General features: G+C 43.2%; 2 protein-coding genes across 5 annotated transcripts in view; one reads left to right on the forward strand and one right to left on the reverse strand.

Moving 5' to 3' along the window:
- The window catches only part of cracr2a (calcium release activated channel regulator 2A), a 22,431-nt gene extending 14,502 nt beyond the window's left edge, over window positions 1–7,929 (forward strand). For both annotated transcript variants that reach the window (XM_020704277.2, XM_004070194.4), the window contains exons 9-18: window positions 571–642; window positions 1,679–1,724; window positions 1,843–1,931; window positions 2,006–2,312; window positions 2,388–2,520; window positions 5,444–5,525; window positions 5,739–5,853; window positions 5,976–6,077; window positions 6,206–6,282; window positions 7,182–7,929. In XM_020704277.2, coding sequence (XP_020559936.1) covers window positions 571–642; window positions 1,679–1,724; window positions 1,843–1,931; window positions 2,006–2,312; window positions 2,388–2,520; window positions 5,444–5,525; window positions 5,739–5,853; window positions 5,976–6,077; window positions 6,206–6,282; window positions 7,182–7,269 — 1,111 coding nt within the window. In that variant the 3' untranslated portion in view covers window positions 7,270–7,929. The remainder of the gene's footprint in view (window positions 1–570; window positions 643–1,678; window positions 1,725–1,842; window positions 1,932–2,005; window positions 2,313–2,387; window positions 2,521–5,443; window positions 5,526–5,738; window positions 5,854–5,975; window positions 6,078–6,205; window positions 6,283–7,181) is intronic.
- LOC101162208 (protein arginine N-methyltransferase 8-B) overlaps window positions 5,849–26,824 on the reverse strand; it is a 31,028-nt gene continuing 10,052 nt past the window's right edge. The window contains exons 4-11 of one of the 3 annotated variants that reach the window (XR_002873432.1): window positions 23,613–23,676; window positions 23,036–23,178; window positions 22,522–22,612; window positions 20,580–20,695; window positions 15,800–15,950; window positions 12,062–12,183; window positions 11,571–11,711; window positions 5,849–6,007 (exon numbers count right to left, since the gene is read on the reverse strand). Coding sequence is in view for 2 of the 3 variants with exons in the window: in XM_023956086.1 (XP_023811854.1) it covers window positions 11,628–11,711; window positions 12,062–12,183; window positions 15,800–15,950; window positions 20,580–20,695; window positions 22,522–22,612; window positions 23,036–23,178; window positions 23,613–23,676 (771 nt within the window). In the remaining variant the exon portion in view is untranslated. Of the gene's footprint in view, window positions 6,008–10,656; window positions 11,712–12,061; window positions 12,184–15,799; window positions 15,951–20,579; window positions 20,696–22,521; window positions 22,613–23,035; window positions 23,179–23,612; window positions 23,677–26,824 lie in introns of those variants that run through there. The other 2 variants (XM_023956086.1, XM_023956087.1) reach the window with 2 other exon arrangements.

Consider the following 26,824-nt stretch of genomic DNA (forward strand, 5'->3'; position numbering starts at 1 on the left):
ACTCAGCGATGAATGGATCAAAGCACAGCTTTAGGGTTTCTTTTTTTGAGGAATGAACATTATAATACTTAAAAGCTCAACAAATTCTTTTTGTGTCATACAGACCCTTTTAAAATCTAAATTTTGATTATCTTCCTGCATTTTTGAAGTTTCAACCGATTTGAAATAATCGTATTCCGAGGGGGAAAGAAAGGAGCAGGAAATCTTTAAATAAAGTCACAAATTCCTTGTTTTCCTGTAATGGTGCGTTTTAAATGTTTACTGAGAGATTTGCCAGCTTTCGTCTCCTTTGGGGGCAAACATGGTTCTCACAGGGTTTCAGCTGGTATTTCTGCTGTGATCTGCAGAACAATCTGCTTTTTTGCTTTCGGTTGAACAAACTGTCGCACATCTTTCTAAATGTCACTTTCTGTGGCTGTGATACTGTTGATGAAAAGACGATAATCTCATTGAGTTTTTTTTGTTGTCGTTGTTCTCTTTCCCTTTTTTTGTGTCCATCGTTTATCCACAGAAGATTCAGGATTTTCTCGATGTGGTTAATGTCTGACTGTTGAATGTTCTCCAACTCAGGGAAGTCTATCGGGTGACTGAGGGACTGCACAGAGACCGGGCCAGTCTCCTCAAACAACTGGACCTGTTGAGGTCAGCTCCAGCCTCCTGTGCCTTTAAAGATGATACTTGATTGTTTTTATAAAATCACATTTGACATACTCTTACTGTTTTTTAACTGATTTTAAGAGAAAAAATATCTTTTAATGTCATGGTTTCATCTACAATGCTCAAAGATGAGATTTGTCAGCCATGCATGGATGCACATTGATTGGAGTTCAGCTCTCATGTTCCTACTAGTGCAGGAGTCTGCAACCTTTAATGCTAAAAAAAGAATATAGCATTTGGGTAAAACCTAGAGCTGCAAAGTCTTCTATTACCCTTTGGGAAATGTTGATACTGGTTTGCATTTTTACCAGTATTACTTAAAAATATAGACACGGTAAATTGTAGGGATGGCACCGTTCCCCATCAAAATCTGAACTGAATGTAACACCATTAAACCGAATCATGGGAAGATTGAATTGATGCATCCTTAATAAATTATATTTGGTATAGATTAAAACCGAAATGTAAATGTTTTCATTTGAAATTGCTTCTGACTGTGGATGAGGCATATATGACTTCCTCTTTAAATTGAGGCACATAGGAGCTAATGTTGAAAAGTTTCAAGAATTAAGTCTAAAATGGCTTTTTCTCTTATGTCTGAGGTCTGCTTTGGTAGACCGTCATCCTTGTCCCTACTTACTACACATGTTAACATGAACATGACTGTATTGGTTTATAATTCAATAAAAATTGTATATGAAGAATTTTAAGTGGATTTTCTTAGCAGCTCTCTTCTGTACAACAGAAACGGTTTTGTGCAGCATGAACTAACTGATGCTTTAAACTCAGAGAAGCTCAGACGTTTCACTGAAACTTTGACACTAAAATCAATGCTAACGAAGTAACTTTTAAAACTTAGGGCAGCTTTCATTTTATTTTTCCTCCAGCCAGGGAGCCTCTATGGAGGGGTAAAAGAGTTTCAGGGTTCAAATCCCAGCTCTAGTAGAAAAACGAAAACAAAATGTGAAATCTGTCATTTTATGTCAATCAAATCTACATGTCATCTTGTTTATTTTCTCAGAGAAATGAACAAACATTTGCGAGATGAGAGAGACATGGTCCATCACGTACGTACAAGACTTCACCTTCTTTCTTTTATTTTTTCCAGTTTCAAACCCTTTAAACTTGAGGAGTAAACAGGAAAACCTGTAACACTAAAAAACAATGTTTTTTCTGATTTTCCAGAAACCCAAAAATTCTTTGAGAAGAGCGACTTTAAAGCAGCGGCCGTCAGTGGATGAGCTGAAAGTCTCAAACGCAGAATTCCCCAGAAGGTAGACGGCTTCGGCGTTCTTCTCACAGCTGTAATTCCTGCCGTTTAAGGCTTCATTTTTGTTCCCATCTGCAGTGAGGATGAGGAGGCAGAGACGAGGCTGAGCTCAAAGAACGCATCGAGCCAGCCATGTTTGTCTGCCGTGCCGGGACGGCATCTTCGGAGGATCATTTCGATTGAGGAGGACCACCTCCCGCATTTGGTGAACTACCGTTCATCTCCCAACTCTCTCCAGGAGTCCGACGGCGTGGACGACCTGTGCAGCGAAGAAATGGAGGACTTTGTTTACCCCAACACCTCTGCAGAGGAAAATGGGGAGACGGAGAGGCAAATGCCAACGTCTCCGAGGGTTCAGCCCGTTGGCAAGGAAACCAGCATCAACGTGAGTCCTTTAAAGTAGGAGATGACAGCTTAGCGATGAGTGCTCCACAAACTCCTGTGATTGGCGTCTCCTCAGGAGGAAAGTGCCCCTTCAGCACCCGACCGCCTCTTCAAAGTGGTCCTGGTGGGGAACTCGAGTGTCGGAAAGACCTGTTTCCTCCGGAGGTTCTGTGACGACTGCTTCCACCCCGGCACTTGTGCCACTGTGGGTATGTGCTGCAGCGCAATGAAGCCGTTTTATTTGGGCCTACAAGCTCAAAATACCGATTAGGTTTGCTGGAGCAGCTCTATAAATGCAGAGCTGCAGATAAAACGGTGAAATCCTCTTCCTCCTTTTTCAAATTCCTTTCCGTCTGTGTGGTCTTTGCTTCGAACAGAACGTTCTCTGAACTTACATTTATTTGATCATTTTGGGATTTTCTAGAAGAGGAATGAAAAATGATGTGCTGCAAAAACACCAAACCTTTTCTACTTCCTTATTGTTTTATTTGTTTTTTAAATTTGATTTGAAATGGTTTATTTCAAGCAATAATAATGCACAAAACAAAACAATCAGCAGTTTTACAAGAGTTCTGGAGAAGCTGAAGGTTCTTAATGTTGTTTTTTATCAGACCAGACAGAAGGGCGTCACAATAATCGATGCTAAGCATGAATAATACCAAAAGAGAGCAGTGGGCGGAGCCTAGCCTCATTTTTTAAAGACGATAAACCACTTATACTCACCTGCTTAATATGAGTGATTAAAGTTAGCTTAGAGTCAAACTAACACCCATGTTTCTGAACGACTGAATGAGAATTCTTTTAGTTTCAAAAGCTGTTTCTCTTTCTGTGCTTAAAATTTCAGTTCTTTACTCTCCTGACTGTCTGAAAGGCAGACACACACTGGTCTCAGAGTCTTTAAGACATGTTTTGTTGCTATGGAAACGGCAAGTTTCCAATCTCTCTGATGTACTTTTTGTAAAAAAAAAAAATAAAAAAGCTGCGTGTGATCACTTCATTCATTGCATTTTCTCTAAAAACATATTTTTTCCTGAATTTTATTTTTGATTCGTAAATGTAAAAATTGACTTCTTGAGTTACGCTGTTCATTTAAATAGTAAAGTGTCTATTTGAATGTTAATCAGATGGGTTTCTCTTAGTTTGAACTGGCTTCATTACATCAGAAAACATTTTTTTAACTATTTGACAGTTAAGCTCATTCCTCTCATCCCTGCTGGTTTCCGTTGGCTAGAAATCAAAACCAATCACAACCTGCTGGCTGTTCTTTGATTGGCCAACTGTCTAAAGGTGGCACCCCCTGTCTTTTTTTTATAAGTACAGATTTTGAAAGATGATAATTATTCTGTAGTTTTGCCATAAAAATATTCCGGATTTTTAAATCTGGAAGTATATTTAAAGAAGAACATGAAACCCAGCAGAAATGAGTTGAATGCAATAAAGTGTTAAACCCATTTTTTTCCTGTTTCTCTTTCTTTATTCTAGTATCTTTCGCCATTTTTTGCTGCCTAACTCCTCCTACAATTTTTCCTCTATTTTAACTATCCAACTATTCAAATGTTCAGCTCTTTCATCTTTTTCCAGCTACAACTTTTGGTCCTTCAAATCCTTGAATTTTTCCAGATATTCCAGGAATTTTGGCTCCATTGAAATACATGGGGAATCCTTGGTGTAGAGTAGACGGTCGCTGGTTTGATACCCGGCTCTGGCATTTTTCACAAAAATATCTTTTTTTGTTGTGCTGTTTTCACCTTATTTATGGTCAACTTTGATATATTCTGTATTTTTTTTAATTTCAATTATCACCCTATCGGTTTGATTTTCGTTCAGCAGCATTGCATTGAACCCTGCATATCTTCTGGAAATGCAGCTCCTTCTAGTAAGACATCCGAGCAAAGCCGTCATGACTTTAGATGAGCTGTTGTTCTCCCGCACAACCAAAAGGGAGACTAATCATGCTGTGCATCACTGCCCCCAATGGGAGGAAATCCATGCTTTTCTGCCATCAAGGGCTCAGAATTTTAAACATATTAATAAAAAAAAAGATTTCTCTCCCAAACTGGCATCTCCACTTTGTGTAGAGAAGATCTCCACCTCTGATCCCCCTAGAAAGATGGCAATCAAACCGCCAAAAGCACGAAGGCGAGATGAAGATAAGAGTTTGACGTGTAAAGATTGAGTGATTTCTAGTTTTGAATGAGGAAATGTATGGCTTCATCTCTGCCATAAAGTGAAAGGGCGTAAAGACGACTGAGCGGGCGTATTCAGGAACTGAGTGAGGAACCTTACAACCGTGCAGGTGCAATTCTACCTGAGCGAGCCGAGGCCCTGATCCCGCGCGCTCACTTCTCCTTTGCGCACTTGCTTGGATTTGCACTCAGTGTTAAGGGGGCGTTTTTGTCACTTGGGGGCAGGAAGCTTTCTGGTTGATCTGTTTGGCCTCTTTACATTTTGGAGAAAATGTAAGACTTTTATGTTCCCCTTATGGTTGTGAAAGTACCGTATGTAGAAACTATGATAAAAGGCAGAGAGCCGCATTCAGCTTAAGAGCCGCCTGTTAACCCTCCCCCGCTCTGAAAAATGAAAGTCCCGCCCCGCTGCCTCGCTGCATTTGACCCGCAAATTTCAGCCAATCAGATCAACCACGAAGGTGACTGCCCCCAAGTGACTAAAACGACCCCTTAACACTGAGCGCAAATTCCTGGTGGGGGCGCAACGGAGAATTGACCTCGCTGGATCAGGGCTCAGTTAGGATTGCAGGCCTGCAGTTGCAAAACGCGGGGTCGCTCCGTTAGAATTGCACCTGCGCGGTTGTAAGGTTCGCTCACTCGGTTCCTGAATACGCCCGCTCAGTTGTCTTTACGCCCTTTCACTTTATGGCAGCCATGAAACGCCATAGAAAGGAATGTTCCCAGAAATTACATCGCTGCAGAAATTTTTATAAATTAGCAGCTTTTGGCATCCGATGCAGAGATGAAGCAACTTTTATTTTAAAGCAAAAGGATCTTTAGGGAAAAGTCGCAGAAACCTGTAAAAAATAGAATTAGAAAAAGTTCCATCCATTTTTTTTCTTCAGTCAACTTTTTCTTTATTTTCACACCATCAATATCTTTTTATTTTCTCTCCTCTTTTCAGGAGTTGACTACAGCGTGAAGACGTTAACCGTGGACAACAGCCAGGTGGCGCTGCAGTTGTGGGATACAGCGGGACAGGAGAGGTTAGTCCTGTTTTTTGGAAACTTTTTGTTCTCACCCACTTTTCTTCCACCGAACCCTTAATAAATCTAATCCCTGGGAAAAAAAAGAATTATTTGGGAGATTTGGGAGAAATGTTGAGGTCTGGACATATTTTGTGTGATGAATCCATCAGATTTTGCACATCCGTGGTTAATCTGAGCCGTCCTTTTTGACGATGTGTCTTCTTCACGCAGGTATCGCAGCATCACCAAGCAGTTCTTCCGGAAAGCGGACGGCGTGGTTGTGATGTACGACATCACGGCAGAGCAGAGCTTCACGGCCGTCAGGCAGTGGCTGAGCAGCGTCAAAGTAAGAGAGCAGGCCGCTGGCTGGGTTCTCCTTCACTTTTTCAATCACATGTAGCCGAGTTCAGCTGCTTTTTCTGTTGAAATAAACTTGAAGGTCAATCTTTTTCTCCTCTTTGTCCACAGGAGAGCGCCAATGAAGAGATTCCCATCATGCTCTTGGGAAACAAAACAGACAAAGAGATGGAGAGAAAAGTTGAGAAGAAAATGGGTGAAAGACTGGCCAAGGTCTGTTTTTCCGCAGTGACATGAGTATCTGTAGTGAGAGGAGCAGAAAGGTGGCATTACTTCAGTTTTAGTGTGAAAAACCACAGGAACTTCTCACATCCTGTTTCCTCCTTGAACTGTCCCAAAAGGACTGTCAGCTGAGCGTCTTTGAATGCAGCGCCTACTCCGGAGAAAACGTCCTGGAATCCATGGTTCATTTGGCCAGGTGAGAAAATCACCTGACTCCGCCCATTTTGATGTTTACTAAAGGACAACTGAGGCCGTTTCTGCACACAATCAGTCTTTGATACTTTAATGTTCCCACTTTCAGTACAGATCAGTTTCATAAAGTAAAAAAAAAAATACAGAAAATAAACAAACATGTGTGTAATTGTATACTCAAAGTTCCTGGACAGAAACGCATCCATTTTCTGGTTTTACATCCTGGCACTTTCAGCATCTGTTCATACTCGACACTCTAGGAGACTGCTGGATTTTCTCCATTTGGAAATAAAAAATCACTCTGAGCAGATGTATCCTGTGAGGATCAGTTTTTCTAAAATGGGGCGTGGCTTGCATAAGGCGGATGGTCAAACACGTATACAGTTTGTCCTGTGAGTGTCGCGGTTGTAGGATTTGTCCTGGTAACCCTAGGCACTGGGGATTGGGTCATCTAGACCCACTAGACAGAGCTCTGAACCTTTTTTCTTCAATGATTTGTGATCTTCACTGGTGTCCATGGATTACATGAAATCTTTCCACCTTTATCCACCTTTGTCATGGTAGGGAGAACACCTCAATGGAAGGGGGGGGGGTCATCTAAGATAGCACAAGGGTTAAATGCAGGTGCCATCTGTAAATCCATCTCAGGTGTGTAGGTCTGCAGGGGCAGTCAGTGGTCTGACTTTGCATCACTTTTATCTTTTTTTTTTCATTCCGAAACAAAACTTTGCATTCCAGGTGAGGTATTTAGAAAGCCCACAAACGTGGACTGTAGTACAATCCCAGTACTTTGAAATATTTGTGTAACAAAATTAACCAAATACAGAAATAGATGATGACAAATCTAGAGCTAGCTTCCTGTAGATCCGCTTCATTTCTTTGTCTGGTTTGCTTCTCTCCTAGAATTCTGAAGAAGCAGGAAGACCAGGAGAAGGAGAAGACGGTGCTGCTGGTGGGGGGTCCGTCAGCCAGGAAGAGGTCCTGTTGTTGAACTGGTGATCCGTCCGCCTGTGAGGACACATTCTGACCAAAGCGGCACTCGCACACGGGCTTTTTGCACTACTGTAACTACACCAGTATCTAAAGTGTACTTTCAACTGGATTACTTTGGATTTTTTAGACCTTTTTAGTGCATTTCAAGACCCAAACTGACAGATCATAAATATTTATTTGGCCTCCAAAGTCCATCAACCTGCAACGTTAGACATTTAAATCCAGAGATGTGAGTCCACACTGACGTGTGTTTGTAATTTTTGTGTTTGTTCAGATGAACACTACAACTTCAAACCCTGGAAATTCAACATATTTGTACATTTGTTCTGTAAATTCATGAAGGCCAGTTTTAACAGATGTTTATTTAATCATCTAATCACCTGAAAAAGTCTTTTTTTTATGGGTTTGAAACAATAACATTGTGCACTTTGCAGAACTACTTTTCTTTAAAAAAAAAACACCAGTGTAATAAATATGTGTTACTTTAAATGGAGGATTTTGTGAGATAAATCCACAGAGTAATTATTTTAACAGGATTTCAAATGAAATGCTGACGTGTTCTGATTTTCATGTTGCTTCACTACTAAAACAGCTTGTGACTTTAATGTATTTGTTAAACTATGAATTTAAAAATAAATATTTGTACTTAAAACACCAGAGAACCGCCTCTCTGCGCGTTTTCACCGGTGTACACTCAGCTTCCACCTCATCCGACTGGAAGTCACATGACCGCCGGACCGGTCTGCTTCCAATCCCGCTGCCGCTCCGATAGTGACGTCATCACCTCCAAGGCAACCTGGCTCGCTAACACTCAATCTATTGCCAACAAATCCTTCTGATTGAACGATCTGTTTTCAAGACACAACCTTGATGTTATGTTTCTGACTGAGAATTGGCAAAAAGAGGAAGAGTTTATTCATTTAAACGAACTCTGTCTGGAGAACTGGTCAGTCATCGGGAAGCCCCGCCCCTCTCGCCGTGGTGGGGGTGTGGCAGTTGTGTGCAAGGACAACTATACATGCAAAGACATGAACGCCCAAACGTTCTCTTCTCTTGAATCTCTGTCATTCTAGGTTGATTCCTCAGATCCATTTTTTTGGGTTTTAGTCTACCGCCCCCCCCTGGTCCTGCTGCCCCCTTTTTACATGAATTTATTGACTTTCTCTCCTCCATCATAAAACTGGAAAGGGTTTTAATACTAGGGGATTTTAACCTTCATGTGTTCATCCTGCCCAGCAATGGATTTTTTATTTTGACTGAAACTTTTCATTTTGAGCAGCACGTCTCTGACCCCACCCATCAAAAGGGCAACACTTTGCTCTTGGCCTGAGCATTACTAATCTTTGGGTGGAGGATGTACATATGAGTGATCATAGTGGTGTCTTCTTTAAGTTAAACATCTCTCCTGAACCTGTTTCTTCAGGCATATTGTCTCCAAGGTTTGACCCCCACTTATTTAAAGAATCTTTTGATGTTAACAATCTGATCATTTTAGTGATCACTGTGTCTCAATCCTGGACCAGGTGGCTCCTGTCAAATCCAATGTATCACAGAAAAGAGTGTGTTCCTGGATTAATGAAGCCATCCAAAATTTAAAGAGACAGTGTCGTCAAACTCACGGTGGCGCAGTGGTTGGCGCTCTTGCCTCACAGCAAGAAGGCCCCTGGTTCAAGTCCCAGCTGGGGGACCTGAAACGGGCCATCAATGGGGGGACCTTTCTGTGTGGAGTTTGCATGTTCTCCCCATCCATTCGTGGGTTTTCTCCGAGGACTCTGGCTTCCTCCCACCGTCCAAAAACATGCTTCATAGGTTAATTGGTCACTCCATAGGTGTGAATGGGACTGTGCGTGGGTGTGTGATATGTGTGACCGTGCGACAGACTGGCGACCTGTCCAGGGTGTCCCCTGACTTCGCCCACAAGTGGCAGGGATAGGCTCCAGCAGCCCCGTGACCCGAAAGGGACAAACGAAAGAGAATGAATGGGGGGAAAAAAAGTGTTGTCAAACTGAGCGTCTATTGAAATCCACCAATCTCATGGTCCACAGGCTGCACCTTAGGGAGATGGTGAAAGACGCCAGATCTGACTACATCCGCCAGCCAACATCCTCGAATAAGAAGAGCCCAAAAGTTTTGTTTGACACTATAAATTCTGTTGTTAGTCCTGCAGCCCCAGTAAGCCCCTATGTCCTGCAAAGCCAACAGCAATGAGTTTCTCAAGTTCTTTAAAAACAAGACTAAGAAAATCAAAGAGCAGCTCCCACCTCCCTTGTTGTGATGATTGTGTTGTGGGGGAGCCTGTTTCACACAAACGGTCTACTTTTAGACCTGTCACTCTGGAGGACATAGCTCCTGTGTTGACCAAGTTGAAACCTTCTACTTGTCCATCTGATGTCATTCCTTCCAAACTCTTCTTGAAGGTGTTTAATACCATCGGCCAAAGTGTCACTGAAATGATCAACCTTTCACTTTCCACTGGCGTGTTTCCAAACGCATTCAAACATTCCATAGTGGAGCCTCAGCTGAAAAAGTCTAATCTGGACCCATCATTCTTCCAGAATTATAGACCCATCTCAAAGCTTCCATTTATCTCAAAGATTATGGAAAAAGTGGTCTCTGAACAATTGTCAGAGTTTTTGGATAAAAGGAGCATCTATGACACTTTTCAGTCAGGTTTTTGTGAACATCACTCCACAGAGGCAGCCCTGCTGAAAGTGTCCAGTGATATTTTGATGTCTGCTCATTCTGGCAAACACAGTCCTCGTCTTACTAGATCCTTCATCAGCCTTTGACACGGGTGACCACCAGATCTTATTGGACATATTGAGGGACCTGATTGGTTTGTCAGGGTCAGTTCTCCACTGGTTTTCCTCTTATTCGAACTAGAGGAGACAGATCCTTCCAGGCTGTCGCTTCCCAAAACTCTGGAATGAGCTCCCGTTGTCCCTGCCTTCCCTGGACTCTGTGAATTCTTTTAAAAGTCCCCTGAAAACTTTTTTTTTTGCAACACATTTAACGGAAACTGCTTTTATTGGGCTTGAGATGATTGTTTTACGTGGTTTATGCTTTTTATTTTTTATGTTTTCATGTTTCTATATGTATATATACATATTTTAACCTGTGAAGCACCTTGTGACTTCTGTCTGTGAAAGGTGCTATGCAAATATAATGGACCTACTTACTTATTCTCTCTCTCTCTTGATGCACAGCACCACCCAGTGGAAAAACTTTCATTATTTGGAATTACAAATGAGTCAATGAGGTAGGAAAGATTATCTTAAAAACATTCTAGTCACTAAGACATCTGATTATTTTGCTTTTGAACATTTTTCTCGATATGATTCTTTTTCTTGCAAGACAGAAAATAAGACAATTTTTTAAAACAAAGTTCAGTTTTGGAAATTATAATTTTCTGATAAAGGATGAGGGACACAGGAACTTGTTCAAGGCATTTAGGATGGAAACAATGGATGTTGGAGACATGTCGACATCACATCTGCACTTCTTCTAGTTCTACCCATCGACTGTATATGAGAACTGGACCGAGTAACCCGCTCCACCCCTCCACCTTGGTGTTCCAAATGGGAAGTATCTGAACCAGAAGGCAAAATCCAGAAACAGAGATATTACTCATTCTATTGGTCAGAACAACCATTCTTGCTCTGATAAAAAATATTTTTTCTGTCCTATCCAACCAACCAGATGCCTTATAAGTAGGTGGAGCCTGGTGGCCCCCCCATCCAATGTGTAAAACGTTTGACAGATTTTGTGTAACCTTTCAACAAGCTCCCCCCGATTGGTTAGAGTGGTTGCTTAGGAAACGTTAACTCAGACTGATCACTGCTTACTAACGACGTCTGGCTCCAACATGGCGGTATCCTTATCATGAAAAAATGGCGACTGATTTGACTTCAGTTGGTTGGAGCCAGAAGTAAGTGACGTCACACTCGCTCAGTCCAATTCTCTGATCCAGACCACGGCTCAACCTAAACTAAAACACTGATGATGCAAACGATGAATGTAATCCTTGGCTCTGGTGTTCAGTCACACTGTTTCCACCATTTTGAAAGTTCTACAATGATCGATCCTTTCATCGTTCCTACGTACTTCACATCACGAAACATTTTTAAACGGATCATGGAAAAAGAGGAGCCGTCCAAGTGATTCTGAGGAAAGCACAGGAACATCACCTCACAGAAACGCAATGATCAGACATTCCTGACATGAGCTGTCAGTTACATTCAGAGCTGTGTAACAGTCAACACGAGAGCGACCTCTAAAGGTCAGGACTGACGGGCCCACCTTCATCCGATCTGCAGCCGGGTCACTCTCCCACCCGGCAGGGTTCCTCTCTCAAAATTAACGCATCTTGTAGTCGTGGGCTATGGCTGCTTCGCATAGCTGGCCTTTGAAATCCAGCTCGACAGTGAAGTCCAAGTCACGCTGCAGGAGGAAGGAGGAAAAACCAGAGTTTTTTCCGTTGCAGCAGGAGCTGATCAAACGCTCAGCAGAGACTGAATCTCAGAAGGAAAAGCTCTTTCACTTTGACCCGTCAGCGGGATGGGGGGCCAGACAAAACGAGCGTTTGTGTTGGACAGCAAACACCATCCCGCCGAGGGAACAAAGGACACGGACAAGGTCAACAGCAGGTGTGTTTGTGTAAGAGGCTCTGCTGCACATCACTGAGGACTGAGGGCAGCATCCGCTCACAAACATGTCCAAGCTCACAAGTAACCCAGCATGAAGCCGTTCTGTCACCAATGGCTGATAATCTCATTTGATTAAATACTTACAATGTTTTTCTCATTGGGCTTCATAGAGATGCTGCCGCTGATCTCTTCTCCTCTTCGCACCGTTAAGTAGTCCTCCAGGTAAAAAACTGTCTGCTTCCAGTGGGTGTATGCAGCGTCTGGAGCTGAGTTTCACAAAAACTCTCGGTTATTCTCTGCACTCAAAATGTTTCTGTGCTTTTTTTTTTTTAAGACCCACAAACCATTTTAGGTTTTTCCATTTCTTAAAAAAAGAGTTACTACTTTCTTTTTTCAGTGATGCCTTGCGACAATCTGGGGGCTTGTCCGGGATGCAATGGTCTTTTTTTCCCAAACAGTGACTGGGATAGACCCAAATGGGACGAAGCAGGTTCAGAAAATGGATGGATTTTCTGTATCAAATTTAATGTCATGAAATATTCTATCATCACATGACAAAGTTCTGGTTAGGATCATTTCAGATCAAACTGTTTTTATAAAACCGTCAACCTAGAAGAGTTAAAAACAGGGTTGTCGAACTCCAGGCCTCGAGGGCCGGCCTCCTGCTGGTTTCCCAGAAATCCTGCCTCATCTGCTGTTAACCACCTGGATCAGGTGTGTTCAGCCAATAAGGAGCTTCAAAGGGTTTTCTCAAACCGCAGCTGTTTAACCCTTGTGCTATCCTATGACACCCCCCCCCCCCCCTTACATTGACGTGTTCTCCCTACCATGACAAAGGTGGAAAGATTTCATGTAATCCATGGACACCAGTGAAGATCACAAATCATTGAAGAAAAAAGGTTCAGAGCACTGTCTAGTGGGTCTAGATGACCCAACTCCCAATGGTAAAGTGCCTTGGGATAGCACAAGGGTTAAATTTTATTAGCATTTTTTTTTTAATTAGCAAAATTAATGGGACCAAACCTTTAAGGTCTATTTCTCAAAGAGTTCTACATATAACACTATGCAATTTAGTGAGAAACAACTTCAGAATTCTGGACCTTTGCTGTTTTAAAACTGGCTCTATAGCGCCACCAGGTGGTCAGTTACAGTTAAAAATGCGTTTGGGGGAGAAACGTTTTTCAAATAAGATTGCCCATCTCCATCTCCACTGTAGATTTTTTACAATTTAATAAAAAAACACATTGTTGGCTCCCTATTTAACATAATTTACCCATCTTTAAAAATGTCTGTTCAAACTCTATTTGGACCCACTCAAATCCAATGGTACCATTCATTTTGCATAATTCCGTGCCAGTTTTCTAAAACACGTAATGCGTATTAGAAGGATGTGGTCGTCAACTTTGCAACACAACAACTCCTTAAGAGATCAGCTTAACCTCACTAAATTTTTAAAGTACTTCCTCTGAGAATGATGAATTAGCACAGCAGGTTTGAAAACAATCCTTCCACATCATGCCACCCTTTTGAGGATCAGTCACTCAGACTTTGCGGCTGCCGGAGACATTTCAACAGGGGGTGGAGTTATTTTCAGCTACAGTTCTTCTTGACCTCCATCTCCTATCATCTCTGCCACATCTCACCAGTGAGTGAAATGTTATTGAGTGCAGAAGTTCTGTAAAGAAAACCCTGAAGCCTCCAGTATCTAAACAAAAGTCTGTTTCCTGCGCTATCTTCATTGATGGGGGCAAGAATCTGAAGGTCGGTGGATCTTTCATCCACTTTCTGACTGTTTCTCAGGAAGGCTTTGGTGTTTTTAGGCTCAGCAGACGAGCTCAGTGTGAGTATACAGATAAAGGAGCTGCCAATCAACATGGCCTGACACTCAATAAAGGCTGGAAGGAAGCCCTGCGTCTTATGCTAATGCAGCTTTTCTTCTGAGGCTGAAATGGATACGACCTCTGCTTTTCCATCTCAGGTTAGAGAGTCTGCCAGACGCTTCATGGAGATGTAGATCCGTATCTCACAGTTTTTTTGGCTTCGGGTCTGACACTGGCAAACTTGCACGACCTTTTCTCTGACAGGAAATCAATAGTGGGAGTGGGGGACAGACGGAAAAGACATGCTGCAGTTCTTTGTGCTGGCGCAAAGACCTTTGTAATTTAGCTGATAAATGAAAGAGGATCCTGAAGATCTGAGAGTTGAGTCCTTATCAAATGTGTATTTATTATGGGGTACTTTCCCTCAGCACCACCAGAGGTCAGTCCCACACCAGCTTTGTTGCTGGTGTCCTCAGTCCTCAGATAAAATCCTAAAACTTAACAGTTCAGATCGACTCTGGCTTTTGATCACATTTCCCAAGCTAAGACGTCATCAATAGATCAAGAAATTGAACCACCTTTGAAAAGGTTTGTTGTCAGAAAAAAAGTGGTTGTGTGGTTTGGTTCAAGTTTTAAAAGGATTCCTTGAGAGTCCCTCCTGCTGCTGCTGCTGCTGCTGCTGCTTTTCCTTTGGACAGATGAGCTGGAGATGTCTGAGCAAGCATCACAAATATGGAGTCAAATGTGAGGCCTTCTGCCTGCCTAAAGCCTGAGTGAAACCATATCACACAGCAGCAGAAACAATTCTCAAAGTGAGTCAAGTTTTTACCTTTTTCTTCAGTCTGTCGTTGATTTAAATAAATATCCCAGAGTTTTATTTATTTATTTTAAATTGATTTGTGCTTTTTTTCCTTTGCATTTTAGACAGAGTTTTGCTTTATGTTCAGGTAATTTAAGACATAGGTAGTTTTAACCCTTGTGCTATCCTAGGCACTTTACCATTGGGAGTCGGGTCATCTAGACCCACTAGACAGTGCTCTGAACCTATTTTCTTCAATAATCTTCACTGGTGTTCATGGATTACATGAAATATTTCCACCTTTATCCACCTTTGTCATGGTAGGGAGAACACGTCAATGTAAGGGGGGGGGGGGGGGGGGGGTCATAGGATGGCACAAGGGTTATAGTTTTGACAGAAGCTTATTAGAGTTTTCCTAATTGACTGTATATTCGACCTGGACTGAGTGGCCCCTCCCCTTGGCACTCCTGACATCCCATGGACTTCTATAGAGAAACAAACATCAGTTACTCAGTCATTCTATTGGCCAGAGTGTTTTCTTTCACAATTCTTTCTTGCATTTGTCATTTGTTGATGTTAGATGTCCGTTGAGGGTTTCGGTTCAAAATATTTGGTCGGTTGAGAATTACGAACTATACTCGATTTTACGTGGTTCATACGCAATTATTATGCCATGGATGTTTAACTGTTATATCGCGTATACAGCGCGCATTTCACGTAAAATTACCTTATTGACCCACGAATCACTAATGAATTGGGGATAAACAGCGCAATAAACGGTTCACGTGTTCTTTGTGTGATTTATTTATATTTCTTCCGTGATTTTAACGTGGTTCATTCTTGATACATCTGTAAAAATTTTGCGTCACTACGTTTCACTTTCTCCACGTATGATTCAGTGACCTTCATTCATGCAAAATGTACATAGAGGCTGTGTGACACAGCCTTAACAATGTTTGGTTCCAACGTGGCGGCGTCCATGAATATATAATCATATATATTTTCATTTTGGTCAGAGGTTATGTATGTCATTTACTCTCTAAGTAGGTGACTGCTGTCATGCTGCTGCGCTGAAGATTTCAAGATTAGAGGCTAATCACACACATCATTATTGGCTCAATCATTTCCCTCCTTGTTTCCGTCCACAGGACCATGACTGACCATCAGCATCACAAATCCACTGCAGCAGCTCGCATATTACCCACCTCCCTCCCCGACTGATGATAATGCGGCGAACAGGAATGGACGCGTTCCAGTCTCTACCTGTGGAGAAGCCCGTCTTCTTGTGACACTTGGTGAACTCAACGCTGAAGTAGGTGACCAGAGCATGGATGTAGTCGTTCCTCTGGATTTGCAGGCAGAACGTGGAGGAGAACGTGAGGTCCTCGGGCTTCACCGTGTAGATGTCCACCTCCTTGAGGGTAAAGAAACAGATGAACCTTTTTCACACACATGAAAGCTTCGACAAAAGCCTGAAGAAAGGTTGGATTACTCCTCCAAATGTACATTCCAACATATAAACACACATACATACACACACCCTCACAAACACACGCATTTCGCAAGGAAGGTAGGACCTTGGACCATCTGTCCCCTACCCCATCCCTGGTAGGGGGAACTGGGCCCTTGGCAACGGTGGCCGCGTCCCCTGGGTGCTGGTTTTCTGGGCCCGGCAGTGCTCTCTCCACGCAGGGCGAGGGATCCCTGAGCTTTCTGGCAAGGCCAAGAGCCGGGGATCGCATCACACCTGAGCCGGGGGTGTCCGTGTCCCTGTGGTGTAGGTTCTGGTCCTTGCCCCTGAGTACTGTGCCTCGCCAAATTTCCAACTGTGGGTGAGCCTGGTCGGGCCATGTTTACAACACTTCTTGTGGACCCCCTCTTCTCCTGGGTGCCCTCCTCTTGGGGAGGGGCGGCTGGCCCCTGCCTTACTCCTTCCTGGACACACCGTGGGCCGAGTGGGTGGCTGCCTGTAGCGCGGAGTGGGTCTCCCTTGTGGGGTCCTGGCCCGTACCTGGGGTGTGGCGGGAGGATGCCCAGACCTCCTGGGTGGTGATGAGGCGCTCGCCTGGGGCTGCGGGCACCCTTCTCGGGTGGGGGGTAGGGCGCGGTGGGGGGCCTGTTCTCCTGGTTAGGCCGGGGCTGCGCTCTCTGTCCCTCTGTGCCTCCCTGCTCTCTGGCTCTGGGGGCCTCTGGGTGGTCCTGCTGGCCCTGGCCTGGGTGGCGGATGTGGTCACCCGGGGGGCGGTTGTTCTCTGCCTACTGCCAAGTGGCGTTGGGGGGGTTCTGGCTGCCGCTGCTGCTGTGGCGGGGGTCTTGGTGTGGGGGTGTCTGGGCACCCTCCCTCCTTCTTTTCACATTCCACCATCCATTTTAGAAGAACATAAACACTCACCTGAGCACAGGTGTTAGCTCACCTTTGCACAAACACTTTGCGTGATTGAATGAAATATTTCACACTTGTTGGTCTGAAGGCATAAGTATGCGTGTGTGAACAATATCTGTATTGTGTACATGTTGACATGTGGACATTTTTGCTGCCAACAGGTGTCTTTATAACATTTGAGTGTGGGTGTGGACAGGCCCCCCCCTACTAGATTCATATTACATCTGAACCTTACCATAATGATAAACATCCAGCAACTTGTTGCTTTATGCTGCTTCATGGTTTTACACCCCCCCCCCCCCCCCCCCCCCTTAAAATCACCTTTTACCTTCTACCCCCTCTAACATCCCTCTCTCTTCTTCCCTCCTTTCCTTTTCCTTCCGGTCCAACACAAAAAATCTTCAAATACGATTAAAATGAATAAAGTTTGGCCTCGATTACAAAAAAGGTTTATTCAGACATACCTCTGGTTTGTCAGAAAATTCAGAACCCCTGTTGTTAAAGTAAAATATGTCCAACACAAGAGGCCTTCAGCTCTCATCTGTTTGCCCAGCTGTTGGACAGAACAAGTTAAAAAAAAAAAAGAAAGGTTGGATGACGGCGATCTCCAAGATTTCTCAGCATCCAGCTGAGTTTCATTTAGGACAGCAGATCTGCAACTGTCCTGTGGCTCCATGAAGTTTAACAAGTCATCTGATGCAGCATCAGCTCATTGTGCTCATCTTCAAATGAGAACACAGAGTTCCACGCTTTCGTTTCTCTGTTGTGGGAATGACAATGTGCACGTGTTTGTTTTATTGAATTCACCTGGAGAGCATGCTGCAGAGCGGCAGTGCTGCCATAATCTCATTTCATGTACCAGCGGCGCTCGCTGACAGGGATTCACTCTCCGGTTTTGGCGCCAGATCCCACATTTGTTGAGGAATGAATGAGCCTCGTGGGTTTTTTTTTTTTTTTTTTTTTTTGGCAGAAAACAATCCCTAATTACAGTCAGATTCCCTTCTGCTGCCTAAACAAAAGAAGACTTTTCTCCAATAGACACCAGATATTCACCGGCTTTTTGCTCAGCTTTCCTTTTATATTCATGCTGCTCCGACTGATTATTTTCATTGTTGATTCGGGGCGTAAAGAAAATCCGTCTGATGTGGAATTATAGGTGTATTCACGGCAGCTGTTCTGCCAGGACAGAGGTGAGGTGAGGCAGAGGCTTGTAATCAGTCGCACAGCACAGTTCAGGGGAATTAACAAACCGCTGCTTAAATGCAACACACAGGTTCAAATCAGACAGGGAAGGGGGCAAAAGCCTCACAGCAAGGTCAGACTGAAGACACAGAGTCGTAACTGGAAAATAAAAACGACAGACTAGCTGTTATGAGGGCTGGCAGCGCGGGAGCAATAAAGAAAAGGGTATTCATTAAAATGAGTGGGTTTCCAAAAACTGATCCTAATAAATGAAACAAAAACCTTGTTTCAAGAGCTTAAAGACCGTGTCACACAGGCTCTACGTCCTTTTTGCGCATATTGCACGGATGAAAATTGGTCATACGTGAACATACGTGGAAAAAGTGAGAAAAGTATTGGTCTTTAGGGATAAAACCTGTTAAAACCACAGAAGAAGTACGAATAAACCACACAAAGAACGCATAAATCAACGTAAAACATGAACCGTGCATGATTATTGGGGTGTTTTTATCCGATTCATTAGTGATTTGTGGGTCAATTATGTAATCTTAACATGAGATGTGCGCCATCTACGGCATATAAAAGTTATACATCGATGGTCCATTAGTTAAACGTAGAACGGTCGCGGAAAGCCCCAAATTTGCGTATGCATCTTGCAAATATGACGCACAGTGGCTTAAGATTTATGTAATAATTCCATATAAACTACATTAAATACATGTAAGTTGCATAAATCTTAATTGACCAAAAATTTTGAACAGCTAAAAACTGAATTCACATAAAGACCTGCCGGCTGAAACCATCGACAAACATCTGCATGCATCGATGAATGACAAACGCTTCAGAATTACGTATATCACGCATGTGTCAGGAAAAAGACGGACACTGCATACGTGGAAAATGCACAGAATGTACGTAGAGGCTGTGTGACACAGACTTAAAAAACATGTCTTAGTGACTATATAATTTTTGTCTTTGAACAGGGATTCTTGGTGAGACCATTTTTCATTGGCAGATTTTTTTTTTTTGCTTATTTAAGAAAATGTGTCGTTTGTAAGAATTTCTGGCTCATTTCTGGGGGGTCTGCTTTTGTAGTTTTCAGGTGGATTCCCTTAGCCAAAAGTCATCTATTTAAGTGTACCACTTGAAGTTTATTTTTCTATCTATATAAATTTAAAATATTCATTTGGCGTACTTCCTTTCTACAATACATGTACTTGTTTTTTTCTACTTGTCCTGTCCAACAGCTGAGAAAAACAGGTGAGAGCTGAAGGCCTCTTGTGTTGGACATATTTTACTGTTACAATAGGGATTATGAATCTTCTGACGCACAAGGTGTATATTTGAATAAACCTCTTTTGTAATTTAGGCTAAACTTTTATTTATTTTTAGTTGGACCGGACGGAAAAGAAGAAGAGGGAAGAAGAGAGAGGGGCAATCACATCTGCCACCCAGACCAGGGGCAGCAGGACTGGCCAACGCCAGAGAGCAGGGGGGCACAGAAGCACAAGAGTAGCCCCCCCCCCCCCCCCCCCCCCGGCCCCAGATGAGCAGCTCATCACCATCCGGGAGATCTGAGCATCCCCCAACCCCAGTCACAAACCAGGGCCCCCCAAGGGAGACCCGCCCCATGTTCCAGGCAGCCACCCACCCAGCCTGTGGGAAGTCCTGGAGAGAGCAAGGACTGGGGCCACCCAACTCCGCCCAGGAGGAGGACCCCCAAGAGAAGTCGAGGTCCCTGAAGAGCGTTGTAAATATGACCCGACCAGGCTCACCTTCTGTTGAAATTTAGGAGAGGCCCAGCGCTCAAGGGCAGGGACCAGAACCTGCACCACAGGGACATGGACACAGACACCCCCAGGCTCAGGTGTGATGTGCTCCCCGGCTCATGATCTAGCCAGAGAACTCCCCCTCCCTGCGTGGAGAGAAGGCCGCCGGGCCCCGGAATCCAACAGCCAAGGGACACAGCCGCCGTTGCCGAGGGCCTCGTCCCCCCACCCCCCACCAGTGATGGGGTAGAGGACAGAAGGTCAGGGGTCCCACCTTCCTTGATTGGTGTGTTGGAGTGTATATTGTTGTGTGTACTAAAGGGTGCAGTTAAAATTGGTGGGCATGGCACTGGGAGGACATCTCTTGTTTGCTTAAAGACCACATGGTTTACAGAATACCTGCCATACCTGTATGGGTTATTTTAAACTTTTTGGGGGGGGGGTCTTTGTCTCACAAAATACAAACCATTTGCTTAGAACCAGCAAATAAATACTCATTACTGTGCTGTAGAACATTTGATTTTTAGTCATTCTATAATAGTTAGCTTTTTTAGCTTATTTTTCCCTTTTTAAATGCTAGTGTGGGACTCCTTGTGTCTAGATTTTCTTCCAAAGATTAGCGTTCTTTGCAGCTTCAAAGGTTCGTAGTTGGAATTTTTTTTTCTATACCACATAACCCGAAGTCCTATGAGTCCTTCAGAGCACTGACCTTGACCAGGCAGGAGTTTGTCACAACCTGTTTGGGGTCCACCACATCCACCAGAGGCTCCTTCATGGCGACATTACGGATGCAGGTCATGTCAAAGCCGTACACGTTCTCCCACCCTGCAAGAAACAGTGGAGTTACTTTATTAACACAAACTTTTAAAACCTTCTCCACCTCCTCCAGGGGGAGCATTACTGTGTCTCACCCCTCTCCCCCCAGATTTAGATTCTGTCGCTTTGAGAACGTCTCTGTTTTGCCAGATAAAAGGTCGCGTTGTAGTGCAGTCGGCTGTAACTTGGGAAACATCTGCTTCCTCCGCTTTGTCTCCATCCTCGCCTCATGTAGCCTGGTTGCTTAAGCTAAGTCATCTCATGTTTAATTCATTCTGCCTCCCAGGGTAGCGTGAGCAAACATTTCTGTCGTGACCTAAAAGAGGAGAACGGCTCGAGTGCTTTGGAGAACCGCTGATAATGAACAGGGCGCACACCACCGGGGGCTTCCAGACCTATTTGCATTTCTTGCCGCCCACTTATTTAAGAGTGAGTGCAGCTCGGAGGGTCGGCAGAGATCTCTGGATGCTGTTAGAACACGGGAGACCTTCAAAGGGCCACTCCTGACTCAGCACAAAGGTCTGCATGCACCCACTGCTATGGGGGAGAAAAGTTTCCAGTCAATATGTGCACAGCGTGACATAAATCTTCCAGACATCATAGAGAAACTCTATAATAAGCCGGTGGGATGTGGCGGGGAAGGTCCCGGGCGTGCCGTGGGAGTGGGAGGGTGTCGTTTGTATTGCAAACATGTAAAGTGTGACAAAAATAAGTAAAGTGAAGTCAGTATAACTGCAGACGTCAGTTACCAGCAACTACCTGATGCACGGCGCTAACAGCCTTTGTGCTGCACTTTCCCACCACAACTAGTGTTTTAAATAATGTTTAAAAATGTCAAATTTAAAACCGCAGCTGCTGAAACGGTGGAATCATAGATGTTTGTAAAACTTGCTGTGGTCTTTCATTGAAGTCAAACTCTGATCATCTTCTGATCTAAGGGTTCCTAGTGGTCTTTTAATGATGATGATGATACAGTTTTCAGCCAAAATCTAAAAATTTGTCATTTACTAGGACATAGTTTCTGCAGGGAGGCAAGAGTTTATTAGAAATTTGCCTCTGAGCTGTTGCCAAGACCGTTGGTGCGGCGCAAACCCAACGCCCCCCACCGTCGCCCATTACTGAGAGTTCTCTTTTTACATTCTCTCCTGCTAGCTTGCAGCCCCTCACAACCTAACATTGGCAGTGCAGCAACAAATCACAACAATTTGAATAAAAATGTAGTCAGGAATGCAATATTAATGTAACTTTTTTTATATGCCCTCCATCATTTAAAAAATGCCACAAGATCATCTTAAAAACACCAAAAAAATTCTTTCCATCTGAGTGGGTCTTTAAGTATAGTTGTCATTATTACCCTTGCTATTGTAACTTTAACCGTCTTTTTACAATTGAGTTTTTGGAATTAGCTGTAGGTTTTAATGGCCAAATCATGCATTTATCATCTATCAGTTACAAATTATATAGAGTATTTTTTTTTAAATGACCCACTGTTTATTATTTGAAAAAGTAAACTAGCAGTAAATGTCATTTTATGTCTGTCTGTCTGTCTATCTATCCATTTATCGTTGTGTTCATCCCACACTCCACCCACATTTGGAGGGGGTGGAGTGATAGAGGCTTGCTGACCTTACATATCAGTTACCCCCTTCCCCTCTCCCCTGCCCCCCAGCCTGGTACCACAGCAGTAGCTGATGAGCTGTAAGCTGCAGCATGAGCGTGCCCACACCTGTCTGACGCTGAGGCGTTGAGGTCCACCTGAGTCACAGTCGGTGTGGGACGGGGGAAATGAAGCGGGTCAAATCTGGGGTTCATGAAAACGCTCACTCCACACTCACAGTGTATTTTGAAGTCCTTGAACTGCCTGTCCTCGATGGCTAACACGTAGAGCGAGGCTCGGTCAGGAAACATCAATCCGCCGGGTTTCTGCTTAAACCAGGAGACCAAAAATTTGCTGTCAACAAACGGTTTAATGCTCTAAATTCAGAAGCAACAAGGATTTTAGGGTTTAACATACTTTGTCTTGTTAAAAAAGCAAAAGTTAAACATCAGTCCAGTCAAAGACTAATACGTTTTGTTGATTTAGTCTCAGAGTTTACTTCAGTTCCAAAGCTTAGACAAATTAAACGATGTAAGTAACTTTATTCATTTAGAAAGGAAGTATGCTGTGACACAGAAAAAATAAATAATATTTATTTCAACTGCAAATAAATCTACCAATTATTTTAAAACACATATATTAGAAAAAAGTCATCAATTATCCTCTGAAAATGTTCTCATTTTAAGCTTTTATTGTGAAAATTCCATTTTTAACAGAAGTATAACTTTTGGACTCTGATGTGCGTGTCGTACCAGCCACTTGTCCCTGGCAAAGATGACGGTGTTGAGCATGGATTCATAGAAGAGACAGTAGCCCATCCACTCAGATATGATGATGTCCACCTTTTCCACAGGCAGCTCCACCTCCTCCACCTTCCCTTTGAAAATGGTGATAACTGCAAAGCGCAAAAAAAACAGCTCAAATAATAATTAAAATGGGAAAACCTATAGGACAACCTAAGATTGGAAGTCACCACCTACTGTTCTGGGAATACTTGTTATTCATAGGTTTTTTAAGGCAGGACATTTGCTGACAGGGAGGTTTGTGAAGCTGTTATCTGGCAGCTGCAAAGCTAGCGGCTTTGCAGCAAATTTGTTTGCACGATAAGCATGCTTGAGTCAACAACAAAGAGGTGGAGGCATGTGAATGCACATCTGCAGAGCGAACACAATAAAGCATCTGGATTTGAACGTGTTTGCATAAAACATAATTCCTTCTCTTTTCCCCTTTGGTGGTCTTGTACTCTTTCTCTCATTCTCGGACAAACCGGTGGTTTATGATTGTTGATAGAGTGGCAGCGTCATCAGGAGAAACCTCTGCAGCTCTCACCGCTGTCAAGATGGTTGGACTTGATGATCTTCTCCGAGTATTCTGATATGCTAGAGCATTCGATCTGGAAAGAGAAAACAAAAGAATCATATTTCAACTCATTGACAGCCACTGCTCTGCTCGCTCTTAAAAAGAATGCTCTTTCCATCAATAAAGAGTTTTTTTTTATTACCATCTATGGTACAAAAGAATTTCAAAAAACAAGGAGGATTGGATGAAAAAAAGGTTTTCTAATATCATCCATCTTCTAAACCTGTCATCCAACTGCTAAAGGGCAAAGATGACGTTCATCCCAGTATTCCAACTGTCCGTCATCCTCACAAAGACAAGCAACTACACACACTCATGGTTACAACTCAGGGACCATTTAAAGGCTCTAATGAACCTCTGAAGCCTGTTTTTGGACTTGACAAGAGGAAGCCTGATTCCCATCATTGGGAATTCACTTTAAACCAGTATGGAAATGACCCGCCTCTCTTCTCAGCCAATCACAATTATACGCTTGCCTTTTACCCCTATTGATGCAAATTTGCATCAAATCACTTCAGCTCCGAAATGACCTTAGTTTAGCATCTACTACATGAAAGCAAAAATATAGCTGATTCATGAGCTGTTGTTTCTCTTCTAGCCCTCCTCCACCCTTCTCCGCCTGCAGCTTTGTCATCGTCTGGACTCTAACCACCATCAGATTCAATGATCCGAGTTCATCCACACAAGACATCATCGACCCAAAGTCTGATCGCCAAAGACTAAGGACTTATTTCATGCACATTTTCCTGTAACAAATAAATCTTTACCTTCTTTCCTAATATTTCTCCTCATTGAAATAACATTTAATATTTCTTTGTGATTATGAAGACATGATAACATTATAAACCCCTAACTTCAAAGAAAGGGGAGGTTTGAACTTTTGTTTCCCAACATCTTGGACCATAAGAGGGATGACTTAGATAACTTTTACTATCTAAAAATCTAAACAAAAACATATAATGGTTGACAGATGGCAAAAGGTCATATTTACCAGATTTTTAACTTTTTTTCTTTTCTGATTCAGGACCGGGTCGTGGGAGCAGCAGTCTAAGCAAAGATACCCAGACTTCCTTATCCATGGCCACTTCCTCCAGCTCCTCTGTGGGGACCCCAAGTCGTTCCTAGGACACGCTGGAGTGACTGCGTCTCTTAGCGTATTCTGGGTCTTCCCTGGGGTCTCCACCCAGTGAGACATGCTCAGAACACGTCTCCAAGGAGGCGTTTAGATACCCACGCCACCTTAACTGGCTCCTCTGGATGTGAAGAAGTAGCGGCTCTACTCTGAACTCCCTCCAGGTAACCGAGCTTCTCCCCTTGCCCCTTAGGGAGCATCCAGTACCCTTTATTGGGTGACACTGTTACGCTCCTGGGATTGGCGTTGCGGGGTCCTACTCTTGAGCCAGGACGGGTTGGGGCTCACGGGTGAGCGCCTGACATCTCTGCGGGTCCAGCTCGAAGAGTTAATGTGGTAGCCGGCCCCCACGGGCCCACCACCTGCAGGAGAGCCCAAAGGCGGCCTGTGCAATATGGTTTGGGTGGCAGTTGAAGGCGGCCCAAACGCCGGACATGGAACTTGGCTTTTGGGACTCGAAGCAACATTTTCTTTTTTAAGTCAAATTTTTTTTATTTTTTCAAAAATAAAACAAAGTTTAGCTGCACTTTGTATCTATAAATCTCTGCTGTTGAGACTCCATGTAGATAAAAATATGCCTTCCAAACAAAATCACAGTAAGACGTTGTGATTGTTCACATTTTTATTTATTTTTTAAATTATATTTTCAGCCTGAAATTGGATTTATTGTACAGCCGTTTCACCAAAGAAGCAGCTTTGTCTTGAGCACTGTCTTTTTTTTATCTTTATCTATAATTGAAATATTTCTTCATTTCGGCCTCCGGAGCTGCATTTACTAAACCTTAACACTCTTTCACATGAACATCTTCAACCCCATTTCCAAACAACAGGATTACAGTGAAGTCTGGTGCTTACAGGCAGACCTCAAGCCTCCAATATTGCACTACTTTCTCTGGAGGGCCAGAATTCTTCTTCCCTGTGTAACTTAAGAAAATGGAATCAGTATTTTTGAGCTTTCTCCAGGCCAACAATGGCTCTTAAACTGCCATTATCCTAGCAAATTTCCTAGGGGTAAAAAAGAGAACGGGTTTTTTTTTGCTTAGTGTCGTTTGGTTTGATGGATTCTTCTGTATCCCAGATGCTCAGTCAATTTAAAAAAAGACAAAAAAGGCCTCCGGCATGCACCTGGACAATACAATCTAAGCCGTTTTGGTAAGAAAATCTTCGGGGCGGTTCTTTTTCAGTCACTGATTTGTACCAACAAAAGAGGGTTAAAACTGTGGGGTCAAATTTAAAAATGAAAAATGATAGGAGCATAAAAAGCTGAGTGACTTTTCAGAATCAGGAGCTTCATAATTAAACATCTTAAGGGAAAAGATGAGCTCATAGTGTGATATTAAGCTCACTTTAATTCAAACACATTCTTTCCCTGTCATTTTTACCGATGATCTTTTTCTTTTGTTTTGTGCAGACTGCTGTCTTTCACAGAATGAGTTGAATTAAACCTTTTCTAAGAATCGATCTGGTTATTCTGTCTGATCCATTAAGTTCAGTCCGCCAGTAGAACCAGAGACCGTTAAAGCTCTGGCAAATCGCTCTGGAGAGCAAGTTTGAGTTTGTTTCTTAGAAACTGTTGTCTAAATTAAGTTCAGCCACCCACAGTTTTATCTGACGTCACATCGTTGTTGCTTTCAACTTTATAACCTTCTTGATAAATGTGGGAGGGGTAATCCGTCTACTGGTGGGTCAGAGGTTATCTTGAACTCAGAGGTTTTGTTGTTTCCACGGTGATCATAAATCTGAGAGAGTCTCCATCTTGTGTGGAGTCTTTCAAGGTTTTAGTCCTTCAACCTAAATTGTTACACCTGTATAGCTGCAGTTGCTACGTCAAGCCGCAATCACATGCACCCGCACGGTCGCTGTAGGTTCTTGGGTTGTCCGGGTTCGTGGAAGGTCGTATTAAGGGGGGGGCGCAGGCACGTCTTTCAGTTCCCTTGAGATGTCATGAAAATGGAACGTACCATTTTGCATGTGGTAAGTGTATCGAGAAGTAGGGATAATGGAAGTTACTTGCACTGCTGATGCTCTCGTATGGTCCTCTTAGTCATTA

This window comes from Oryzias latipes, chromosome 6 (genome assembly GCF_002234675.1).
Source record: "Oryzias latipes chromosome 6, ASM223467v1".
In the NCBI taxonomy this organism is placed as follows: Eukaryota; Metazoa; Chordata; class Actinopteri; order Beloniformes; family Adrianichthyidae; genus Oryzias; species Oryzias latipes.